General features: G+C 35.9%; 1 protein-coding gene across 2 annotated transcripts; it reads left to right on the top strand.

The window, feature by feature from the left end:
- The first annotated feature begins 2,918 nt into the window (after nt 1-2,918).
- LOC133788497 (V-type proton ATPase subunit a1) lies at nt 2,919-24,456 on the top strand. Of its 2 annotated transcripts, XM_062225993.1 has the most exons (18): nt 2,927-3,316; nt 4,315-4,359; nt 4,903-5,025; nt 5,185-5,292; nt 6,096-6,209; nt 6,314-6,487; nt 6,691-6,828; nt 7,141-7,248; nt 7,332-7,439; nt 7,548-7,696; nt 14,079-14,232; nt 20,503-20,663; nt 21,979-22,185; nt 22,311-22,494; nt 22,572-22,655; nt 22,893-23,086; nt 23,178-23,237; nt 23,696-24,456. In XM_062225993.1, exons 1-18 carry the CDS (start codon nt 3,173-3,175, stop codon nt 23,898-23,900), a joined length of 2,460 nt encoding a protein of 819 aa, XP_062081977.1. In that variant the 5' UTR covers nt 2,927-3,172; the 3' UTR covers nt 23,901-24,456. The 2 variants fall into 2 exon arrangements, with proteins under 2 accessions (XP_062081978.1, XP_062081977.1); XM_062225994.1 differs by lacking the exons at nt 23,178-23,237; nt 23,696-24,456 and having other exon boundaries at nt 2,919-3,316; nt 22,903-23,089.
- The last annotated feature ends 366 nt before the right edge of the window (nt 24,457-24,822 follow it).

Raw genomic sequence — 24,822 nt, 5'->3', positions numbered from 1 at the left:
CGGTGTGGTGTGGTTTGAACCGTATTTATAAAATTTAAAATCACAAACTGCACCGCACCGTGCGGTTCGATTTGGCAAAAATACAAACCGCAACCGCACCGCGAAGGGATCTAAACCGCAAATTGCAGTGCGGTGTGGGCGGTTTGTGCGGAGTGGGTGGTTTTATGAACACCCCTACCGAGAGGATTGTGTTATCATTAACACGTAAATAAATTAAATTTGGAGATATAAATTAGAATTAATTGAAAATTGAAATTGAAAGAGTTTAGAGAGAAGAAGAGAAAAAAAAAATTAGAGTAGAAGAATATATGAGATTGATAAAGAATGTTTAAAATATATATAGATTCACAAAGATATATTTATCTATATTTATATCTTATAAATATCACATTTAAATTTAAAAGATTACATTTATTATTATTATTATTATTATTATTATCTATAAAATATGAATTGGAATTCATTGAAAATTGAAATTAAAATTGAAAGAGTTTAGAGAGAAGAAGAGAAAAAAAATTAGAGTAGAGGAAAATATAAGATTAATAAAGAATATTTAGAATATATATAAAATTACAAAGATATATTTATTTATATTTAAATAATAATATTTTATAAATATCTCATTTAAATTTAAAAAATTATATTTATTATTATTATAATTAATAAAATGAATAAAAAAATTAGATTAAATAAAAAAATAAATAGAGTAGTTTAAAAGTTTTTAAGTGCTACATATAAATATATAGAATAGATATGTGTAATATAAATATATATATTTTTTGAAATAGTATAATATAAATATTTACTTACAAAATCAAGTTATATTTTCTTCTCCATCCTTTTATTTCAACTTTTGTCTTTTGAGGGAAACTTGGCATCGTAATCTTGCATTCAACATAATAAAAATAGCATCAAACTTAGTGTATCAAAACTTTTTTTTATTCAAAAATATAATTAGAACAATTAGTGGATTTGACCTCTGATTTTTGTTATTGGTATGGTTTTACCAGACTTTTCATGTAGTATTATTTTATTTCCTGAGTGGCAAAATAAACATTATTTTTCCCCTAAGTTTAATACTGTAAAAATTAAATCCTAAAATGTTAGTTGTTGATAAATATAATAGTCTTTTTACCATAATTATTTTCTTAACTTTCTTCTCGAGTAGATGAACAATTTGTTATTATTGATATTTTTTTTTTAAAGCTCTAAACCCATAACAAAATAAAAAGAATTTAAGATTATTAGAATTAGGTGATTAAGGCCTATTAAGATTGTGTTCGTGATTAAAAAAATGCATTATTGATTAATGTTTTGTTTGCAGGTTGAGAATTTCTTGCAATTTTGACTATGGATGCAATTGGGAGGAATGCAACAACGAAAAATTCTCAAGGTAAAATTGTATATATTTTTTTTCTTTTGTAGTACTTTTGTCTTTGTATTCCTAAATGATTATGGTGGTGACTGTATAAATTAATATATGTACTATTAAAATTATAATAATGTAGATAATGAGTAATGAATACAAATAGTAGAAATATGTTAGTGGTAAAAAAAGTCAAAAGTTAGTTCTTATGTTTTAGATTATTAACACTTACGTTGTTAAATATTATTAATACTTATGATATTTAGAATGATTTTTTTTTTCCTAAATTCATATGAGCAAGTTTTGGTGTATTATTTTGTTGATATGATATATAACGTGATTGGAAAATAATTATATTTAATAAAATTTAATTTACTTTTGAATTGCTAAATTGTTTTTATTTAAACACAAAAGAGGTTTATAAAAATGAAGATACATCTTAGTTGAAGAAAATTAAGTGATTGTGATTATAATATTCTTAGTATTGTACTTAATGAAATTCGTACTAGCATAGGATTGGAGAGAGATTGTCAATTTTGATGTTATGTTTAATGATAGTATGCAAATAATTATAGTAAAAAGACTATTATATCCATTAATAACTAATTTTTGGGGATAAATTTAATAATGTTTAATTTAGAGGGCAAAATAATACGTGGTCAAAAAGTCTTGAGTAAAATCATACTAATTACAATAGTCAAGGGACAAATCCACTAACTGTTCAAATAATTGAAACCCCTTGTGTTAGTTTCCATTGGGCATCTTTCATTATATCTTATGTATATATATATAAAATATTTCCATTGGTGTCTCATCAAGTCGCTCAGATTATGTTTGCAGGGATCTCAATCTTGTTTCATTTCGCTTTCTGATTCGAGGAATTCCTCGATTTCTATCTTTTACCTCATAGATTTCTATTCTCTCGAGTTGAATTTCATTAATATAGTTGGTTGTTACTATGCAGCCCTTATTTATTGTTTAAATAATGAATTTGTTTTTTTCTAAAATTTTTTGGAAGACTTTTGACTGATTGCTATTCATGTTTAAATCTCTCATACACTCATTTGATTTGGAAACTTAGTTTATCCCATATTCTTTTAATGTTCGATAGCTGACGGTTTCTGGACCTTTAGTTAGAATGGCTATTAATGTTTTTTTCTTTTTTATTTTAAACGGCTTATTATTGATCTATTAATCTATTATTATTGATCATGTGTTTATGACCTATGTACAATTTACACATTAGTGGAAATTTCATTACTTTTAAAAATAATAAACCTAGAAAATAAAAATTAAATATTAAAAAAATAATAAAATACACGAATAAATAAAAATTCAATCGTGTTAGTACATATCGATCTAAACATAATTATTATTAATTATGTCACTTATAAATTAACCGACCCTTTGACACCACTATAGCTAATAAAATTTTATTTTTTAAAATTAATGTTATAATTTATTAATGCTAATCTGTAGCAACCTTAAAAAAGTCATCTTCCTTCACACTAACCAAAAACGAGAAGAGCTATTTTTTTAATAATAATATTCTATTCAATTCTATATTTCCTTCGAACTGTGAGAATAATGCGAACTCTAATGGCAGTTGTCAAACAGAAAAATTTGAAAAATAAATAAATACAAAATAAATAAACCCACATCCCAAAACGAACACTACTACCCCTCTCGTACGCATAGAAATTTAGAAAGAGAAAACTAGAGAGAGAGAGAGAGTGTGGTTTCAGATCTGGGAAAAGTTTTTCGATCCGAAACGAATCAAGCATTTTCTGTTTGGTTCTCGTGAAAATGGACGATTTCATCGAGAACTTGCCGCCCATGGATCTGATGCGCTCCGAGAAGATGACCTTCGTTCAACTCATCATTCCGGTTGAATCGGCTCATCGCGCCATCTCCTATCTCGGGGAACTTGGCCTTTTACAATTCCGAGACGTAAGTTCTCTCACAGATCCGACTCTGTTTCTTTTCTTTTTTCATGGAGTTTGTTAGATTCAGCATCTGTTTTCTTCGTGTCTAGTTGCTTAACATAGTGTTTTTTTAAAAAAAAAAAAAAAAAACCAAATGAGGACTCGGCATTCTTGGCGTGACCTTATTCATACAAGCTTTGTAGTTGCTTGAATCGTTGAAATAATGTCGCTGTTGTATTTGTAACTTAAAATTGCAATCTTGTCTGGTGTTCTATGTAAATTGCTGCTTGACTATGTTGGAAGTTTTTGTAATTTGGATACCTTGGTTCTCATTCTGGTAACTGTTTGATAAATTGTTATTTAAGATATATTTTATTTGGAATCATATACGTACACATTTATGTATATGTATATATAATTAATATAATTCAAGATGAGATGATATAATATGTGTATGTACATAGCCGTTTGCTTTTGTTGGTTTGGACCTTGTTTTGCCGGTAACATTCCCAGTTTGTAACTTTTGTTATAGCTTAAATTAAGTATTGCTATACGATTATTGTGTTACGTTATACTTACAGAGACATGTGACTAACTTTCTGTAAGTGGTTGATGATTCTTTCCAAATCTGAAGTTTTAATATGCATGTTTCTCGATATGTTTCAAGGTTTTCCAAATATTATCCAAGCTATATTACTACTTTTTAGAACCAGACTATTACGTACGGTGTATCTGAAATTTGGCTTGGGAATTATATTTCACATATTTTATGAAGTTTGGATCGTATACTATATTGTTCCTAAAACAAGATTAAATCACGTGATTTACTAGTTACACTCGCACCATAATAATTCTTGCATATTTTTTTTTACATTACTACTTGATATAGTTTGATAGTCATATATACATATATGTGATTATCATATTAGATAATCATGCGGACTTATTAAAGGGGACTTCTCCAAGAAAATTATTTAATGAACTTTACATTTGTACTCATTGTTATTATCTTTTTCTTTGCAGTTAAACAGTGATAAAAGCCCTTTCCAAAGGACATTTGTTAATCAGGTATCCACTAAACTTTTTGTGTGCTTGGGAGAAGGGGGGAGGGAAGGGGAGGTGTCTATTTGAGTTTGATAATGAAAACAGTAGACTGCAATACATGTCTTGGATTGAAACATCTGAAATGACTACTAACGGGTTATTGCAGTCCAAATGTCAAAATAAATTCCATAGAGTATGTATGTTGTAGTGTTTCCACCTTTCATTTAGTTATATGCCCTTGTATTATGTCATAATATAGCTTGGTGTTTCAGTTTTCAACTGACTATTGTGTTATTACCTGGCATGTCCACTTAATTCTGCATTCTCTTTGCACGTTGAATTACAAGCCAAGATGAATACGTAACTTAACTATTTACCCTCCCGTGCCATTTTTTATTCCCAGAGCATTCATGTCAATCGTCTCTCGTGGGTGGCTGTCTCCAATTATGCTTATATGGCTCTCCTTTTATTGTCGCTTTTATCTTTTCATATTGAGAGTTATATTGACTGGGGTGATTCTATATTTGTTATCACATCGATGAATTTTTCCAAGTTTCTACTCCACAGGTAAAGAGATGTGCAGAAATGTCAAGGAAGCTACGTTTTTTCAAAGAGCAAATCAGTAAAGCTGGTCTATTTTCCTCCACACGTCCAGTCACACAACCAGATCTTGAGTTGGAGGAATTAGAGGTTCAGTTCTATGTCACTGCTTTCCTTTTTTGATGAGTGGCTATTCTGTTATCCTCTCAAAGGCTCACCTTGGTATTAAAATAATGTATATCTGATAGATCATGTTGTATATATTTTGTTACAATTCTCTTTTATTCTTTTTCTCTTGCTTAATCCCAGGTACAACTTGCTGAACATGAACATGAACTGATTGAAATGAATTCAAATAGTGATAAACTTCGACAATCATATAATGAGCTCTTGGAGTTCAAGATGGTATTGCAAAAGGTACTTGAGCTAGTCTTCATGCTTGTGTTAAGTAGTATTCAGTCTTTATTTGGATAGCTTATGCTCTAATGAAGGCGGTAGAAGTAAAGAAGAAAAAGTTTGGAAATCATATTTTGAGAACAAAATGGGGCAACTATGAAATTTTTTATTTTTACTTAGAAATATATTAAGGAAACCATTATAACTGTTCCAATGATTACTACAATTTCCAATGTATGTGGAATAGCTTCCTGTGAAAGATATTAAAAAGCCAGAGCCCTTCTGAAAATTTTACCAAACACTGCACTCCTACAAGTGACTTTCTGTAAAGACATGTTAAGCGAAGCTTAGCATGTGAAACTTTGTTTCCAACCCATTTTTTTTTATGGTTTGTAAAACAAATACCTGATTACTCAACTTTACTTGTAGATGATTGTAGCAATAGCATTAGGCTGCTTACCATGTGCACATTGGTCAGCTCTTACATTTACAAAATTCAGGGGTGTTAAGCCATTTAGGTCCCACCTTTGCCCTGGTTCCGGGGTAATGTGGTATGCCAGGGCAAGGTTTGGTAAGTTCTTAGTTTCAATCTTAAAATTCAGATAAACTTTTGCTTTTTATTTATGTTGTGATTGTTCAATTGTATAGTCCTTGAAATTTATTTTCATGTCTGGATATTGTCTGTAGCTAGCTGCTTTCTGTAGCTCTCCTATATATTTTATTTGTCTTTTCTTTGTATGGGAGATTTGAATTTCATCTAATTTGATTTTTTTCTGGGTTATTTTTTTAATGTATTCTTTTGGTCTTTTTTGTGGTAATATCAGGCAAGTGGCTTTCTTGTATCAAGTAAAACACATGCAGTTTCAGAGGAAAGAGAATTAGATGAGAACATCTATTCAAATGATAGCTATGTTGAAACAGCATCATTGCTTGAACAGGTAATCATATACTAAGACATAGTATCCCTATTTTTCTTTGCTTCTGTTTTTGATTGAAGATTGAACTAAGTGCTGTGATTTTAATTTTCTCTGCTTCTTTATAGGAGATGATGCCTGAACGGTCAGGTCAATCTGGCTTGAGATTTATCAGTGGGATTATTTGTAAGTCTAAAGGGCTTAGTTTTGAGAGGATGTTGTTTCGTGCTACAAGGGGAAACATGCTTTTCAACCAGGCTCCAGCTGATGAAGATATCATGGATCCTTTATCCACTGACATGGTATTTATGACCTAATCTCATTTATCTTGTTAATTTTATTCATTTCTTTTCTTTTCAATCTGGAAAATGTGAACTGCCCACTTTTTATTTTTTGTCCCTTTTCTGATTGCTGTCCACCTTTGTACACTTGGCATTCTTATTATCATTAGCATTATTTTGCCATCTGACAGACATTTTACTTCTATTTCTTTTTATATTTGCAGGTTGAGAAAATGGTATTTGTTGTGTTTTTCTCAGGAGAGCAGGCAAGAACAAAGATTTTGAAAATTTGTGAAGCATTTGGAGCAAGTTGCTATCCTGTGCCTGAGGATATTACTAAGCAGACACAAATAACTAGAGAAGTAAGTTTGCAGTTTAGAAGTTGATTGCTTATCTTACTTAGTTTAATGTAGTATCCAAAAGTGAAGTATCATTTTCTTTTTTAAAACTTTTTTGACCTGGAAGTTTTTTTTATTCAATTTGATTTTAATTAAAGGATTACAAAAATTTGATGATTCACTTGCTTACTTAATTTTTAGTAGCTCCGACTATTTCCCCCACCCCCTCTCATTGTGTCTCTAAATTGTGACTCTTCCTAATAGGGTCCAGTATATGATTTCAGTGGAAAACATAATACCTAGTTTAATGTTCAGTTTTTTTTTAATCCCGTGTAGGTATCATCACGCCTTGTGGAACTGGAAACAACTTTAGAGGCAGGGATCCGACACCGAAATAAGGCCCTTACATCTATAAGTTTCCATTTAACAAAATGGATGAGAATGGTAAGACTTATTTGAACTAAGTGGGTGTTGTTTTGCACTATGAAGGTAAGGTCAATCATATTTTGATCCCATTGCTTACATAGGTGCGGAGAGAGAAAGCTGTCTATGATACATTAAATATGCTAAATTTTGATGTTACAAAAAAATGTCTTGTTGGAGAGGGATGGTGTCCTATCTTTGCAAAAACTCAGGTAATTTTTTACCAGTTTTTATTTGGCACTGCAGTTTATATGTGTTTGTGTGTGTAATAAACTTTCAAGACATGGCAAGGTTATATTAAATTAAGTAATCTTATGTAGATTCAGGAGGCATTGCGACGTGCAACATTTGATAGCAGTTCACAAGTTGGCACAATATTTCATGTGATGGATGCTATAGAATCACCTCCTACATATTTTAGAACCAACAAGTTCACAAATGCCTTCCAGGAAATTGTTGATGCTTATGGGTGAGTTTAGTTCTTCTGACATACCATTTAGAGCACTCTTAATGGATGAGCTAAAATGTGTTATTTTTTATAATATAAAGAAAAAATGGTTAAGTAGTCTTCTAATGGATGATGGAAAGTTATATTTTTTTTACCTAGATGAATAGTATTTCTCTATATGTAGTGAAACACTATTCATCAAGCTATAAATATTATATTATTTTTTTTTTATAAACTTTTGTATATATATGAGGATGATATTATTATATTTAATTATTTTATTTCTTAAAATGAATAAAATATTTTAAAAAATATAATATATAAATGATGTAGAGAAAAAATAGAGAAGTAGGTGTATAGTATAATGTAAAAGTTTGAGGTAAATTATAAAAATCTATGTTTTGGTGATATATTTTGTAATACACTTTCTCTATAATATTTAGCTAAAACTCATAAAAACATCTTCCATCAGCTCCTTTATACATATATTTATAATAGCTATGCACAAACTCCAATTAATCCATATCTACATTTACATATCCTTTATATAATATTTTAATATTATTATTTTTCTTTATAAGCTTTCTCTCTCTATTTAGTATATATTTATTATTTCTTTTTTATTTTTCAATTTTATTTTACTATAAGTAATAAAATAAATTTAAAAATATAATATTTAAATGATGTAGAGAAATATATAGAGAAGCTGATGTATGGTATAATGTAAAATTTAGAGGTAAAATAAAAAAATGTGTGTTTTGATGAGATATTTTAAAAGATGGAGTAGAGCACCCATTGGGAGTGCTCTTAAACATGATAATATTTTAGAATGCTTATGCAGAATTAATTGCTATTGCTTCTATAATTTTTTGTGAGTAAGTAAAGCAAAATAAAATAAATATGGTCTTTTCTAAAGGAAGATTGTGAAAATCGGTGAAGAAAAAAATTGTGTTTCACTTCTGCATATAATTTACAACCTATGAACGGTATTATATAGGGTTATATCGAATAATACCCTTTATGACAGAATAAAAGTAAGAAAAAAAATCCCTACAAGTTAGCCTACAAATTAGGAAACTAACGAATAACCAAATCAATAGGAATTGATTTCTTATCTGTCAACACTCCCTCTCAAGCTGGGCTATAGATATTGATGATTCCAAGCTTATTTACTAGGAAACCAAATGCTCGTTCAGACAATCTATTTGTGAGAATATCAGCCAATTATTGATCCTTCTGAACATATCTAATGCTGATAATTCTCCATCAATCTTCTCTTTAATAAGGTGACAATCTACCTCTACGGGTTTAATTCTGTCATGATGTATAGGGTTATGTGCAATACTGATGGTAGACTAATTATCACAGTAAAGCTGAACTAGGGCTTCATACTTAATCTTCAATTCTTCTAATCGGCGTTTGATTCATATTGTTTCACATACTCCATGAGCCATGGCTCTATACTCTGCTTCTTGCAACAACTGTTTGCCTTTTGCTTCGCCATATTACCACATTGCCCCATACAATTGTACAATACCCAGATGTAGACTTTCTATCGTCAACTGCCCCAGCCTAGTCTGCATCTGTGAACACTTCAACTTTTCTTTTCGAAGAAAATGCCTTTTCCTGGTGTTTGCTTGAGATACTTTAGAATTCTATATACTTCATTTAGGTGTCCCTGAGACGGATCGTGCATATATTGACTAACCAGACTAACTGCAAAGGCAATGTCGGGCCTAGTATGTGAGAGGTAGATAAGCTTCCCTCCTAGCTGTTGGTACCGTCCTTTGTCAACCGAACTCCCTTCAAACATCTTCTCGTCTTCGAGCTCGATTGGAGTCCTGCTAGGCTTGCTACCGAACATACCTGTTTCCTTTAACAGGTCAAGGGTGTATTTTCTTTGGGACACAAAAATACCTCTTTTACTACTAGCAAATTCTATTCCCAGAAAATACCTGAGTGCACCGAGGTTCTTGACTTCGAACTCCTTTGCCAACATTTCTTTAATCGAATTTATCTCTTCAGTGTCGTTACTAGTGACAATTATGTCATCAACATACACAATTAGCACTGACATACAATTAGCATTGACATTTTCCCTTTGCCTAAGTGTTTAACAAAGAGAGTGTGATCAGTTTGACCTTCACGTATTCAATACCCTTGACAACTTTCAAAAAGCGATTGAGCCATGCTCGAGGAGATTGTTTCAAGCCTTAGAGTGATTTGTTCAATTTGCAGACGTTGGTTGTATCGAGAGATTCTTCAAACCCCAAAGGCTGACTCATGTACACTTCTTTCAGTTCACCATTAAAGAATGCATTTTTTTTATATCAAGTTGATGCAACTCCCAATCCAGGTTAACTGCTAGCGAGAGTAACACTCTGATAATGTTAAGTTTGGCAATTGGAGCAAATGTTTTAGTATAGTCAATCCCGTAAGTTTGAGTAAACTCTTGGCAATTAACTGAGTTTTATACTTCTAAATAGATCCATTTGCATTGTATTTGATTGTGAACTCCCATTTGCATCCTATTACCTTCTTATCTGGTGGTAACTCCACTAATCTCCAAGTTCCATTTTGTTTAAGCGCTCTTATCTCTTCGAGAACTGCTGTTTTCCATTGAGGAGTAGCAAGTGCTTCGTTGATATCCCTAGAAATCACAACATTTGATAAACTAGAGGTAAAAACTTTAAATGAAGATGACGAATTTGAATAAGAAATGAACTTTGAAATAGGGTGTTGAGTGCAAAATCTAATTCCTTTCCTTAATGCAATAGGAATATCTAGAATTGACTGAGTGTTTGATGGGAGAATACTTAGATCTTTTGAGGTAAGTGACTATCACTGGATTGGGCTCTTGATTGTGTTGAGGATTCGTAACTTGTTTATTTCTTCTTGAATACACTATCTCTTTCTTTCTGCATGTTTTGGTTTTGAGTATCTCCTTTTGTTTCAATGATTTCCTCAGAAGATGGATGTTCAGGAGATTGATCAGTTTCTGACTCAGGAGATGGAGAGTTTTTTTGATCTAGAGAAAAGGAAGGGACAATTTCTAGCCCAGAGGAGAAATGAGTGGTTAGGGGTAATTCTAACCCCACGACCACTGAGTTTCTTGCTCTTGATGAATGTGCTCCCCTAAAGCGAGGTGGGAGTGAAGCAAGCAGTATTTTAAAAAAAAGTGACATCACTTGAGATATATGTTTTTTTGGTGAGGGGACAATAACACTGATAACCTTTTTGAGTAGAATAGCCTAGAAAGACTGTCTTAATGGCTCTAGGATGCAATTTACTTCGATGTTGGGAGTGAACGTGCACAAACGCAGTGCAACCAAAGACTTTAACTAGTAAAGTATTGGTAAATATGTGAGGATAAAGAGAGTGAAGAACAAAATATGGTGTTCTGTATTGAAGAGGCCGACTGGGAAGGTGGTTAATGAGATAAGTAGCAGTGAGGAGAGCATCGCCCCAAAGATATTTTGGAACATGCATAGTGAACATAAGAGCACGAGATACTTTCAAGAGATGACGATTTTTTCTCTCGGCGACCCCATTCTGTTGTGGAGTATCCACACACAAGCTTTGATGAACAATCCCATTTTGTAGAAGATAGGGACCGAGGGTGGTATTGAAATATTTAATACCATTGTCTGTACGCAGAGTTCTAATAGTTGTTTGGTATTGTGTTTGGATGATATGATGGAAGTTTTGAAAAACCTGACATGCCTCAGACTTTTGCCTAAGCAGATAGACAAAAGTGTTACGTGTGTGATCATCAATGAATGTAAAAAACCAACGCTTACTATTAGAAGTGGTGACCTTTGAGGCCCCCATATGTCACTATGAACAAGAGAGAAAGGACTGAAAGTTGTATACATATTTTGAGGAAACGAAACACGTGTATGTTTTGCAAATTGACAAATATCACATTGGATTTCAGCAATCTTTTTATTGATAAAAAAAGATGAAAACCAATGTTTTAAATATAAAAAACTTGGATGCCCAAATCGACAATGCCATAACATTAATTGTTTTAGAATTTGAATCAGAAATAGAATTTGAAACATATTGCGAACTAGAATTAGAAATAGAACTCGAAACCAAATGAAGTAGAGAAGAATGCTCTTTTATTTGATGCCGTTTTCAAAGAAGTCCGTCACGAATCCTAGCACTGCCAATCATCCTCTCCGATGATAGATCCTGAAATTGACACGAATTGGACATGAATTTAGCAAGACAATGATTATCACCAGTCAATTTGTGGACAGAGATTAGATTGCATTAGATCAGTAGACAATTTAATAGTGCCAATTCCTGCAATAGGTGAATGAGTGCCATCTGCATTCTTGATACTAGATTTAGTGGAACATGGACAATAAGAATCAAACAAACAAGGTAAACCTGTCATGTGGTCAGTTGCGCCTGAATTGATTATCCATGGTGTTCAAACAGTGGAAGAGAAATTACCAGAATGTGCAACTGAGGTACTATGAGACTCGGGACCAAACTTGGGTTTCATGGAAGATTGACTCAGAAGTGTGTATAGGTGTTCGAGTTGTTCCTTACTGAAGGAAGGGGCAGGGGTGCTACTCTGATCAGTATTTTGGTAGGCCTTTTTGCCATTCTGGTGACGAGGAGTCCAATTTGGTGGTTTGCCATGAATTTCCCAACAAGTGGTTTGAGTGTGGCCGTGACGTTAGCACTGATCACACCAAGGTCTGTCACCTTTACGATTAGGCCTAGGGTCAGGATTGGATCTGCCATGTGGTGGTGGGCCTGATTTTGAGATGAGAGCAAACCATTCTATGGGCGGAAATTCAGGAGTAGTGAGCATGACACGATGATGTGCTTCTTCACATCTAACATTAGAAAAAGCTTCTTCAGTGTCAGGAAATGGAGAGCGACTAACCAAACGACCTCTTACTTCATCGATATTGTAATTTAACCCAGTAAGAAACTCAAAAACTCGTTCTTTTTTTAACTGCTGCCGTTGTATTGTAGTACAGTTAGCGCACAATGGTGTGGTATCAAGATACAACTTGAGTTCTTGCCACAGGTCTTGTAAGTCTGAAAAATATTAGGTAGCAGTTTGATTACCTTGCTTTATGTCTTTGAGCTTGGTGCGGATTTCAAAAATCTGAGAAGAGTTACCAAGATCAAAGTACATTTTTTTGGCAGCATCCCATACCTCCTTAGCAGTTTTGAAAAATAAATACCTGCGGCTGATTTTTGGATCCATCTAATTAATAAGCCAAGCAAGGACAATAGAATTCTCAGCCTGCCATAACTTGTAAGTGGAGTTAGTCAAAGGAGGTGTAGGAAGGTCACCGGTGATGTACCCAAGTTTTCCACGCCCACAGATAACCAATTTTATAGACTCTGCCTGCTGCAGATAATTCTTACCATCGAGTTTGTGGGCTGTGATGTGAAGCGAATTGCTGTCATGACTATAGAGGGAACCCATGAAGCCACTAGACTGAGTTGGGAGGTTGCTGACTGAAGTCTGTGAACTGATAGACCCGTTGGTCTGAGAAGAGACCTCCTCGCTGGTTGACATAGTTGGAGAAGAGGCAGAGGAACTGGTCTGGATCTGGGATGACTAAAGCGTGCGACTAGACCTGGGGCTATATAAAAATAATGCGAATGGACCTGGGGTATTTAAAACAAGCGATTGGAAGAAAAAAAACACTTAGAGATGAGGGTGCGACTGGGAGAGAGCACCGGAGAGAGAATTGATCCTAAATCTCATGTGAAAATTGGTGAAGAAAAAAATTGTATTTCACTTCTGTATATAATTTATAACCTATGAATGCTATTATTTAGGGTTATACCGAATAATAACCTTTATGACAGAAGAAAAATAAGAAAAAAAAATCCCTACAAGTTAGCCTACAAATTAGGAAACTAACGAATAACTAAATCATTAGGAATTGATTTCCTATCTGTCAAGAAAGATAATAGCCTTTGTGAACAATTAAATTGGCTACTGGTATATACAATTATTTTTTTGTTGCAGTTTATACGTAAATGTTTTTAATGAGATGGTTAATATTTGTAGATGATGAAGTCTTGTTTTTTTTTTCCTGCTTCCTATATCATTTTTACCCTTATGTGTCTGTTCCTTTTGTTGCCTTCTCCTAATTCTTTTTCCTGCACTGTGCGCCTTCTCAACATTAGCAATAATTGTTTGATGTTATGTTGTGCTGTTAAAAAGTTTTTCTTTATTGTCGAGAGTTCTTTTCTCCTTTTCCTTTCATTTTTAACAATTACATTAAGAAAGAAAAAAGAGCAGATGCAGGACCTGTGGTTCTGTGTCTCGTAGCGAAAGGTAAGTGAATGGAATTCAATTAATGTACAGAAAAATCTCTTAAGCGAATCAGAGGCTGACAGAACATTTTGTGTGCAGTGTTGCTAAATATCAAGAAGCAAATCCTGCCGTATACACTGTTATCACATTTCCATTTCTTTTTGCGGTGATGTTTGGGGATTGGGGTCATGGAATATGCTTGTTGCTGGGAGCATTAGTTCTTATAGCTCGTGAAAGTAAGCTCAGTACACAGGTGCGGTCTTTTTACCAATTGGCTGGACAACAATTAAAAGAATAAAAATGTTTTCAGCAGGACCTGTTCTTGATTGTGAATTATTTTCTCATTGAAATGATATTCTCTCTGTGCATCTCATAACAAAAACCATGATAACCTCTCAAACAAGCTGCAGGTTGTTTAATCTTATAGATGTCTGTATGTGCTGGCTCTGTATATTAACTGGGAAAAAATTGAAAAGAAAGAAGAGGGCTTTATAAGCTCTTGAAAAATCTGACCTAATGCTCCAGCTATGAGTATCATGGGACCATTTTCTATCTCTGCTACCACTGACCTCCGACCACCATTTATAGTACTCTTATATTTTCTTCCCCATTCTGGATGAGTTATATTTATGGATAGCTATAAAATTTATGAACCAAGGAACATAATAATACAGGCATCAGTTTCATCATTGTCTTTGAAGCGAACACAACATTTATTTTTTTATAATCATTATTATTTTCTGAGTTGCATCTCTTAATTTCTTTTATGTGGGAACTTCTTATTTAAAATATGACATGGTATAAACCTAGAGGATTGTTAGGCTTCCATTGACTTATGTCTACAGTAGGAAGGGTATAAAGGGTACACGTGTTGCTGATGTAGGGGAATGAGACTTTAGACAGTTAGTTATAAGAGAAAGGACTGTCTAGGAGAGGGTGCACAGTAAGAAACTGTTAGGGGTATATTCTAATCCAGCAGGGATGGGGAGAGGTAGGAAGTAAGTAGAAAATTGTAACCTGTTTGGGAGAGAACTAGGCTCTCGAATTTCCTAGCTATCAATACAATCAAGGCTCATCCATTTTTTCCACTCTGTTATTGCATTTTCTATTCTGTTTCTGGGTTATTTGTCACTTGAATTGCAGGTTCATCCTATCAAATTGGTATCAGAGATTAGATCCAGATGGGACCTAAGAAGGCTGACAATCCGAATGAGATGTGGGAGGACAAGCTGGAAGCAGTGCAATCAGAATTTCAGAAAGGGCTCATAGAGGTTAGATCTGATTTTCAGCAATTACCCAGGGAAATCGACTTGCTGAAAACAGAAATTCAAAGGCTACCTGCGATTGAGAAGAAGATGGACTATCTAGTTACTCACTTAGCTCAGCTGATGCAAGTAGCAGGGAAGGCGACAGTGGAGGGGACAGCGACCACCATTGATCGTCAAAGGCGCGCAGTTGAGGGCGAATCGCACCAGCTACCGACTACTCATTCTCCGATGCCTCATCCAAGTCCATCGCACTCGAGGCAATCTGAACAGCCACCACAAGCAGTCGGCCAGACCGATTCTGCATATACAGGTCTGGAACACAGTCAAGACTATAGGCCTCCCCGAATGGAGTTACCACTTTTTGCTGGAGAGAATCCGGAAGGGTGGATTTATAAAGTGGAACGCTATTTTCTGCTAAGTCGTATGTCGGAACCGGTTATGCTTGAGGCGGCCATAGTGGGTTTGGAAGGTGATGCGTTGACGTGGTTTCAATGGGAACACCAAAGGCGGCCGATTACGTCATGGGCGACCCTTAAGGAAAGACTGTTAATGCGATTTCGCTCCGCCCCTATCGGTTCCGTTTCCGAAGAATTTATGTCACTGGTTCAAACTTCTACTGTCAGAGAATATAGGCTGAAGTGGGAAGCATTAGCATCCAGAGTTCCAGACGTACCTGAACATATTTTGGAAGGAAGCTTTGTGAAAGGGTTGAGAGATGACATTAGAGGTGCTCTGCATATTCTACAGCCTTTAGGATTGGCTAACATCATGGAGACTGCACAAAGGGTGGAAGAAGGCCACCAGTTCTGGGCTTCGGGTCCGAGCCCTAGATCGCACCCTTCTAGGCCCACTTCCAGTTGGGGCCCAATCAGTTCTGGCCGACCCATGCCGATGTCCCATGTGAGTCGTTCGGGATCGAGTTTCCACCCCCCATCGACACCCTTCCAACCGCCCCTGTCGCCGACCACCGTACCCAGCGTGGCTAAGTCGGGGAAGCTGCCGCCTGTGCGCCGCCTATCTGAAGCAGAATACCAGGAGAAGAAGGCCCGAGGGGTATGTTTCAAATGTGACAAGAAATTCCACAGGGGCCATGAGTGTGACCAAAAATCACTCCAGATTTTGCTCACAGTTGATGACGAAGACGAAACAGTCATGGGGGAAACACCACCATCTTCGCCAGAATCAGAGGAGGCAGGGGGATCGGATGAAACTCTTGCAACACTATCTCTCAATTCGTTGGTGGGGATCTCATCGGCGCACACCATGAAACTAGCGGGGCGTATTGGACAGCGAACGGTGACAGTATTAATCGATAGTGGGGCGACGCACAACTTTCTTTCGACGGAAATCGTTTCGGCAGCAGCGATACCCATCACACCCACATCATGTTACGGAATATTACTGGGCACCGGTGGCAAAGTAAGGGCAGAGGGCATTTGTGCTCAAGTTGAGTTGGACCTTGGGCCATTGCGGGTAGTAATAGATTTCTTACCACTTGAATTGGGCGGTGCGGATGTAATACTCGGCATTAAGTGGTTAGAGACTTTGGGTAATATGCATGTTAATTGGAAGACGCTCGTCATGAAGTTTGAAGTAGCGGGGTCTTGGATTACTCTACAAGGAGACCCAAGCCTCTGTAAATCACCAATATTGCTGAAGGCTATGATTCATACCGTCGAACAGGAGGGTGGTGGTTTTTGGGTGCACTTATACTCGCTGGCAGCGATGTTAGAGACAAATTCAGCGAAGATCCCGACTGAAGTTGCCCAGATTTTGCAAAAATATCAGCCTGTTTTTTCTGTGCCACAAGGCCTGCCACCATCGCGACCCAAGGAGCACACCATTACGCTAAAGGAGGGAGTAGGGGCAGTTTCGGTAAGGCCATACCGCTACGCACAGGTACAAAAAGATGAGATTGAAAAGCTCGTGACAGAGATGCTGAACGCTGGAATAATACGCCCAAGTGCAAGTCCATTTTCCAGCCCGGTTTTACTAGTTCGAAAGAAAGATGGGAGTTGGAGGTTTTGTGTCGATTACAGGGCACTCAACAGAGAAACGGTGGCTGACAAATTTCCAATACCAGTGATAGATGAATTATTGGATGAGTTACATGGAGCCCGAATATTCACTAAGTTGGATTTGAGGTCCGGTTACCATCAAATTCGTATGGCTGCTCAAGATGTACAAAAAACAGCTTTCCGCACTCACGAGGGCCACTACGAATTCCTTGTAATGCCATTTGGACTGACAAACGCCCCAGCCACTTTCCAAGGATTGATGAATGAGGTGTTTAGAGAATTTTTGCGTAAATTTGTACTTGTATTTTTTGACGATATTTTGATTTACAGCCGGTCTTTGGAGGAGCACGTAAAGCATTTGGAGCTGGTTTTACAAAAATTACAGGGGCAGCAACTTTATGTTAATGCAAAAAAGTGTTTGTTCGGACAGTCACAAGTGGAGTATTTGGGGCACATTATTTCTGAACAGGGAGGGGCAGCAGATCCAGCAAAGTTGGAAGCAATGGCCAGCTGGCCGACCCCTAAGAACATCAAAAGCTTGCGTGGGTTTCTTGGCCTAACAGGATATTACAGGAAATTCGTGCAAGGATATGGAAGTATAGCTAGACCACTTACGGATCAGCTCAAAAAGGATGCGTTTGGCTGGAATGCAGAGGCTCAAGAAGCGTTTGAACAGCTAAAAGAGAGAATGTGTACAGTGCCAGTATTAGCTCTTCCTGATTTTTCTGCCCCTTTTATAGTTGAAGCCGATGCTTCTGGGACGGGTTTGGGGGCTGTTTTAATGCAAAAGAACAGACCAGTAGCTTTTTTCAGCCAAATACTTTCGGCAAGGGGGCGCACAAAATCTGTCTATGAGCGGGAGTTAATGGCTATTGTGTTAGCCATTCAAAAGTGGAGACCATATTTACTATGCAGGAAGTTTATTGTGAAGACAGATCAAAGGAGTTTGAAATACCTGTTGGAGCAGAGATTCATGGCGACTGAGCATCAAAAATGGCTGACGAAAATATTGGGTTATGACTTTGAGATAGTATATAGACCGGGGCGTGATAACAAGGCAGCTGATGCGCTTTCGCGAATGCATGAAGAACCGGTGTTGCTGGCCATTTCAGCCCCTAATATTATATCTATTCCAGATTTACAAGCTCATATTTCTTCGGATCCGACGCTGTCCAAAGTATTAAAGGAGCTGGACGAGGGCAAAGATGGGGGCGGGTACACTTTATCACAGGGCTGTCTCAAGTTTAAAGGGCGTTTGGTAATTCCAGCAACATCGCCATTCATTCCAATCATTCTACAAGAGTACCACAGCAGCAATTTGGGCGGTCATTCAGGCATTTTTCGCACATTTCAGCGAGTCGCAGAGCATCTATACTGGCCAGGAATGCGCAGAGATATTCATAAGTTCGTAACAGAATGTAGTGTTTGTCAGCAGCAAAAATATACCGCGCAATCTCCAGCAGGTTTACTCCAGCCATTGCCGGTTCCAGACCAGATTTGGGAGGATATCTCAATGGATTTCATTGAGGGACTACCCATTTCGAATGGATTTGACTCCATTTTTGTTGTAGTGGACAGATTGAGTAAGTATGGGCATTTTATACCATTGAGGCATCCATTTACAGCAGCTACAGTTGCTACCATTTTTGTCAGGGAGATAGTTAAAATACATGGTATTCCTAGATCTGTTGTGTCGGATCGGGACAAGATTTTTCTCAGCCTATTTTGGAAGGAGCTCTTCAAGTTACAAGGGACTTCATTGAATCGCAGCACAACCTATCACCCACAATCGGACGGCCAAACGGAGGTCGTTAATAGGTGTTTGGAGACATATCTTCGCTGCTTTGTGAGTTCCAAACCCAGCAAGTGGTCTAAATGGATTCCTTGGGCGGAATATTGGTATAACACCACCTTTCATATCTCGATCGGTATGACACCATTCAAAGCTGTTTACCACCGTGATCCTCCTCCAATCATTCCACTTGAGCAGTACCGCACGCCCGTTTCCGCAGTGGAGCAGAATCTGAAAGAGCGGGATGATATTCTGGTGTTGTTAAAGGAGAACTTGCAGCGGGCTCAGCAGAAAATGAAATTTCAAGCCGATAAGAAGCGAAGGGATGTTCAGTTCAGCGTGGGGGACTTTGTATATGTGAAGATGCGGCCATACCGTCAGCGAACAGTAGCCAAAAGAATGAATGAGAAGCTGGCTCCCAGATTTTTTGGGCCATTTCAGGTGCTGGAGAAAATCGGCCAGGCAGCTTATAAGCTGAAACTGCCTCCTGAAGTAGCGATACATCCTGTTTTTCATGTATCATTACTGCGAGCAGCGTTGGGACCAACTCAAACAGCCACCCCACTTCCCCCAGGTTTGAAAGCTGATATGGAATGGATGTTAGAACCCGAAGAGGTGTTGGAGATACGGCCAGGAACGTACAAGACAGCCCCACAAGCGTTGATCAAGTGGAAAAATCTGCCAGAATTCGAAGCTACGTGGGAAGATTTTGGCGTCATACAGGAGCAGTTTCCAGATTTTCACCTTGAGGACAAGGTGCAACTTCGAGGGGACGGTATTGTTAGGCCTCCATTGACTTATGTCTACAGTAGGAAGGGTATAAAGGGTACACGTGTTGCTGATGTAGGGGAATGAGACTTTAGACAGTTAGTTATAAGAGAAAGGACTGTCTAGGAGAGGGTGCACAGTAAGAAACTGTTAGGGGTATATTCTAATCCAGCAGGGATGGGGAGAGGTAGGAAGTAAGTAGAAAATTGTAACCTGTTTGGGAGAGAACTAGGCTCTCGAATTTCCTAGCTATCAATACAATCAAGGCTCATCCATTTTTTCCACTCTGTTATTGCATTTTCTATTCTGTTTCTGGGTTATTTGTCACTTGAATTGCAGGTTCATCCTATCAAGGATGTATGGAGATATCGTTATTAATTTATACTTCAATAGAAGGAAGAATAAAGTTAAGATTTTATTTGGGGGTACAATAAAAAATGAAGATAACCTCTTCATTATTAGCTTTAATTTGAAAGGGATGTTTTGAGAGATGAAAAAAAAAATGACTTGATGGTGATGTTCAACTGTTTTCACCTGAGAAAAATTATAAGTCCACATGCTTGTGATATCATAATTTTCTGGTAAAGATGTTGATTACTTTGCTGGATAAAATGTGTTTATAAGAATGTCTTTTCCACGTTTATTGGCATGTAATCTTCATATGTATCTTATCTCAGAAACTTGGGAGCTTTATGGAGATGCTGTTTGGTGGACGATATGTACTTCTTTTGATGTCACTATTTTCAATATACTGTGGGTTGATTTACAATGAGTTCTTCTCTGTTCCATATCACATATTTGGTGGGTCTGCTTACCAATGTAGAGATACAAGTTGCAGGTATCTGTCTTTTTTTTTTTCATTTTATGTTCAACCTCATACTCATCTGATAGTTTTTTTGTTTGCAATGTTGTCTAGGCCTTTGTTACATTTTTAAGTACACATTTATTTTTATATTGATTTGTCCAAATAAAGATGTTTTAAGTTTTCTCCCTAACTTTCCTAAGTTTGCCTTTTTATTCTTTTTAGGGTTGGTAACTATTTGACACCATATGTTTTTGCAAAATATCATTTTGGTACCCTGTGTTTACAGCTCATTTGGTACCTTGTATTTTGAAATCGTATGTATTTGATACCCTGCATTTTAAAATCGTACATATTTGGTACCCTGTATTTTAAAATTGTACATATTTGGTACCCTAAACTCAAATTTAATTAAATTTTTTTTACTAATTTAATCAAATTACTCTCAATTATACGAGCTACAAATTATATATAACTGCTGACAGTTTGGTCATATTGACAAGATTTTATAAATTAGGATACCAAATATCTATGTTTTCAAAATATGGGGTACCACATGAGCATTATTGAAAACAGAGGGTACTAAAACGATATTTTGTAAAAATAAATGGTACCAAATGAGTAAATTCCATTCTTTTTATTACCACCACCCTGTGGCAGCTAGAGAAATGTGCAAAGTATCTAATTATAAAAGTTTCAAGATCATATTTGTTTCCTTGTAAATACCATGAACTGCGTGCAGTTTTATGGTCTAGGATCCTTTGATATTGAATATGTTGCTTCTTTGATGTCTATGCTTCTTTGCTGGTTAGTTTTAGTTGCATTTCCTGTCAAATAGATGTGATTTTGCTTTATCGAGAGGGTTAGAGATTCTGTACTTCAAACCAGTTCTGGATTCCTAGAATTTCAAATACAGCTGCTCATATGATTTGTTAATGGGCCTTTGATGCTTTTTTTTTTTTCTGGTTTCATAGACCAAGAGGAAGGTGCTCCCTTTGCGGTTGCCAATTTAATGATTCTGGCTTATATAAATTTTGATGCTCTGATCAAGTATCACTGTTTTTAGAACCAAATCCAGAAATGGATATCTTCACACAATTTTTTCGTGGTCGATTTTATTTTATTGGCATTATTTTGCTTTAGAATTATCTCCACTACCCTCCCATGAAGCTCAGTTATTTTCCCCAGTTGACAAAATGTGTGTTCTTGTGCTTGGGTATTTGTATATCCACATGGGTGTGTGTGTGTGTGTGTCCACATATATATCTTCAGACCTTTTTTTATTTTTCTTAATGTATGTGCGTAATGCATTGTATGAGCTATGCTTATATTTTCTTTCTCCTGTGAGCAGTGATGCAAACACTGCTGGCTTGGTCAAATTCCGGGAACCATACCCATTTGGTGTTGACCCTAGTTGGCGTGGAAGTCGTACAGAGCTTCCATTCTTGAACTCTCTCAAAATGAAGATGTCTATTTTGTTGGGTGTATCTCAAATGAACTTGGGAATCATTATAAGCTACTTCAATGCACACTTTTTTAGCAGCTCTATCGATATAAGGTGTCTCTCCTAGCTGTATCTTTGCTGTTAATCTTTCTTCTGTCTTGATCCACTTTATCTTCTCATTGCTGATCAACTTTTAAAGGGAAGCAGAAAAAGGTGTGATTCGTGTATTTTATTGTTAGGTACCAGTTTGTGCCGCAGTTGATCTTTCTTAACAGTCTGTTTGGGTATCTTTCACTTCTTATTATCATCAAGTGGTGCACTGGCTCTCAAGCAGACCTCTATCATGTGATGATTTACATGTTTCTTAGTCCTACTGATGATCTTGGTGAAAATCAATTGTTTTGGGGACAAAGACCACTTCAGGCACAATCTAAACTCCTTTCTCTATAATCGCTATGCTCATGTGATTGTTTGTGGCTAATTAAGCTTTAATATTGCAGATCATATTGTTGCTTCTGGCTTTAATTGCAGTTCCATGGATGCTTTTTCCAAAACCTTTTATTTTGAAGAAACTTCACACAGAGGTATATACTTCACACAGAGCGTTCATGTCAAAATATCACATTCCTTAAATTTGATTAAGTAATGCAACCTTCTACACATTTGACTTGATTTTTCTTAAGTACAAACTACTTACTCAGCCAAAAATCTCTTACTACATAGAGTATTTTAGTTGAGTCACTAAAAAGTAGTTTTCAAGGAAAATTTCACTAGCTGGGAAAGATGCAATATCTTTTTTCTTTTCTGATGATATTTTCCAGAGATTTCAAGGTCGCATGTATGGTGTCCTTGGTACCTCAGAGATGGATCTTGACGTGGAACCTGATTCTGCTAGGCAACATCACGAGGAGTTTAATTTCAGCGAAGTATTTGTGCACCAAATGATACACTCCATAGAGTTTGTTCTTGGTGCAGTTTCTAATACAGCATCATATCTTCGACTTTGGGCTTTAAGGTATGGATATGATTAATTTTTTTTTCTTTCCAAATTAGACTTTCTGTCTTATCTATTTCTTCTTATTTAATATTTGTTCCTTGTTTTACAGCTTAGCACACTCAGAACTTTCAACTGTATTCTATGAGAAAGTCCTCCTCCTAGCTTGGGGGTGAGTTTAAATTTTACTTCAGTTGGTTTAACTGTTAACCTTTATATTTTCTCTCTTTTTCTTTTCCTTTAAATATAAATGCTCTATCTATTGGTACACTTTTTTTTTTTTATTTTCTTTTCTTTTTGCTCGTGAAACTTGCAAAGTCATTTTTCTGGGTATCTACTAATATTCTTTATGTGCAAGGGCCAACATCTAGAGTATAGGAGTTTTTGTTCACTGATTTTAGTTGAGTACTGAGCATACTTTTTCTAAGCCATGTCTGTAGAAGTTTAAATTTTAAATTAGAATTTCCAGGTTCATTAATTGGAAACATGAAGTCACAGTCGTAATGTCTGAGTTAATGTTGCTCTTTAAAGAAAAAAAAAACAGGAGAAAGGAAATTTAGTCCTTCAGATTTACATATGATGGTGCCTGTGCTATTGCCATTAATTTGCTATTACACCTGATAATGACAGGTACGACAATTTTGCTATTCGGTTAGTTGGGTTAACGGTTTTTGCCTTTGCAACTGCTTTCATACTACTCATGATGGAAACACTAAGCGCTTTTCTTCATGCCTTGCGTCTACACTGGGTTGAATTTCAAAACAAGTTTTACCACGGTGATGGCTACAAGTTTAAACCCTTCTCATTTTCCTCCTTGACCGAGGATGAGGAATAATATACCTGTACATAATATTTCTGGGGAGGAATGGAAGATAGTTGAGAAAGCTTTAAATCATTCAAAGGCGAAAACGAAACTGACAACGACCTGTTTTGGCTGACTTGAAGGAAGCCTGTTTTGCATTTAACATACAATGGTGATGTCCTGAGGCTCATAATTCTTTGGTGTATTGGTATATTAGTGTTTTGGTTCAGTTCCTGGTAATCTTCCATGTAGAGGTGTACTTTCTTTTTATTTTCTTGTCATTCTTTATGAAAAAGATGAAGAGGAAGGGGAAGATGGCCACTTGTAAAATGGAGCTGGGAATCATTATGGTACATAACCGCAGATCATTGTGGAGGATGAATATTATGGCTATACTTTCACACACAAAACAACAAAAGCACACAAGACTGGATTTTGTAGGGATTTGCCTTCCAAATTAAAAATTCTCTCTTCAATGTTCAATGTAGTAGCTCTAGCAATTTATTTAGAATGTCGCCATTTTTGTAAGGATTTATCATTGAACGAGTTTTGGAGTTTGAATAAAATTTCTTCAAAGATATAATTAGAATTTTGTGTGTTTTTTTTTTGGAGTTTTAGGCTACTAGGGAATTTGATAACTTCCAATTTTATGTTAATAGACTTTTTAGTATTTTTTAAAATGACCTAAATACTAAGTATCTAATTAAAAATAAAAAACTAAACAAATTAAAATAAAATAAGAATTCATTTGTGAAAAAAAATTTAAATATAAATTAAGAGAAAGCACCCAAATATGTGTTGACCATTGATTATTACTAGTGATGCAAATAGGGTGGGGAATTGTCGGGTAGTGTACATCCCATCCCATTTATAATTTTGATCCTTATTCTTACCCTATTTCTGCCTATTCTCTATTGGAGGCAAGGTGGGGAAGAAATTTTTAGGAGAAACTCAT

This window comes from Humulus lupulus, chromosome 7 (genome assembly GCF_963169125.1).
Source record: "Humulus lupulus chromosome 7, drHumLupu1.1, whole genome shotgun sequence".
Classification (NCBI taxonomy): Eukaryota; Viridiplantae; Streptophyta; class Magnoliopsida; order Rosales; family Cannabaceae; genus Humulus; species Humulus lupulus.
The sequence above is the reverse complement of the archived record's forward strand: the minus strand, read 5'-3'. Positions and strand labels throughout refer to the sequence as shown.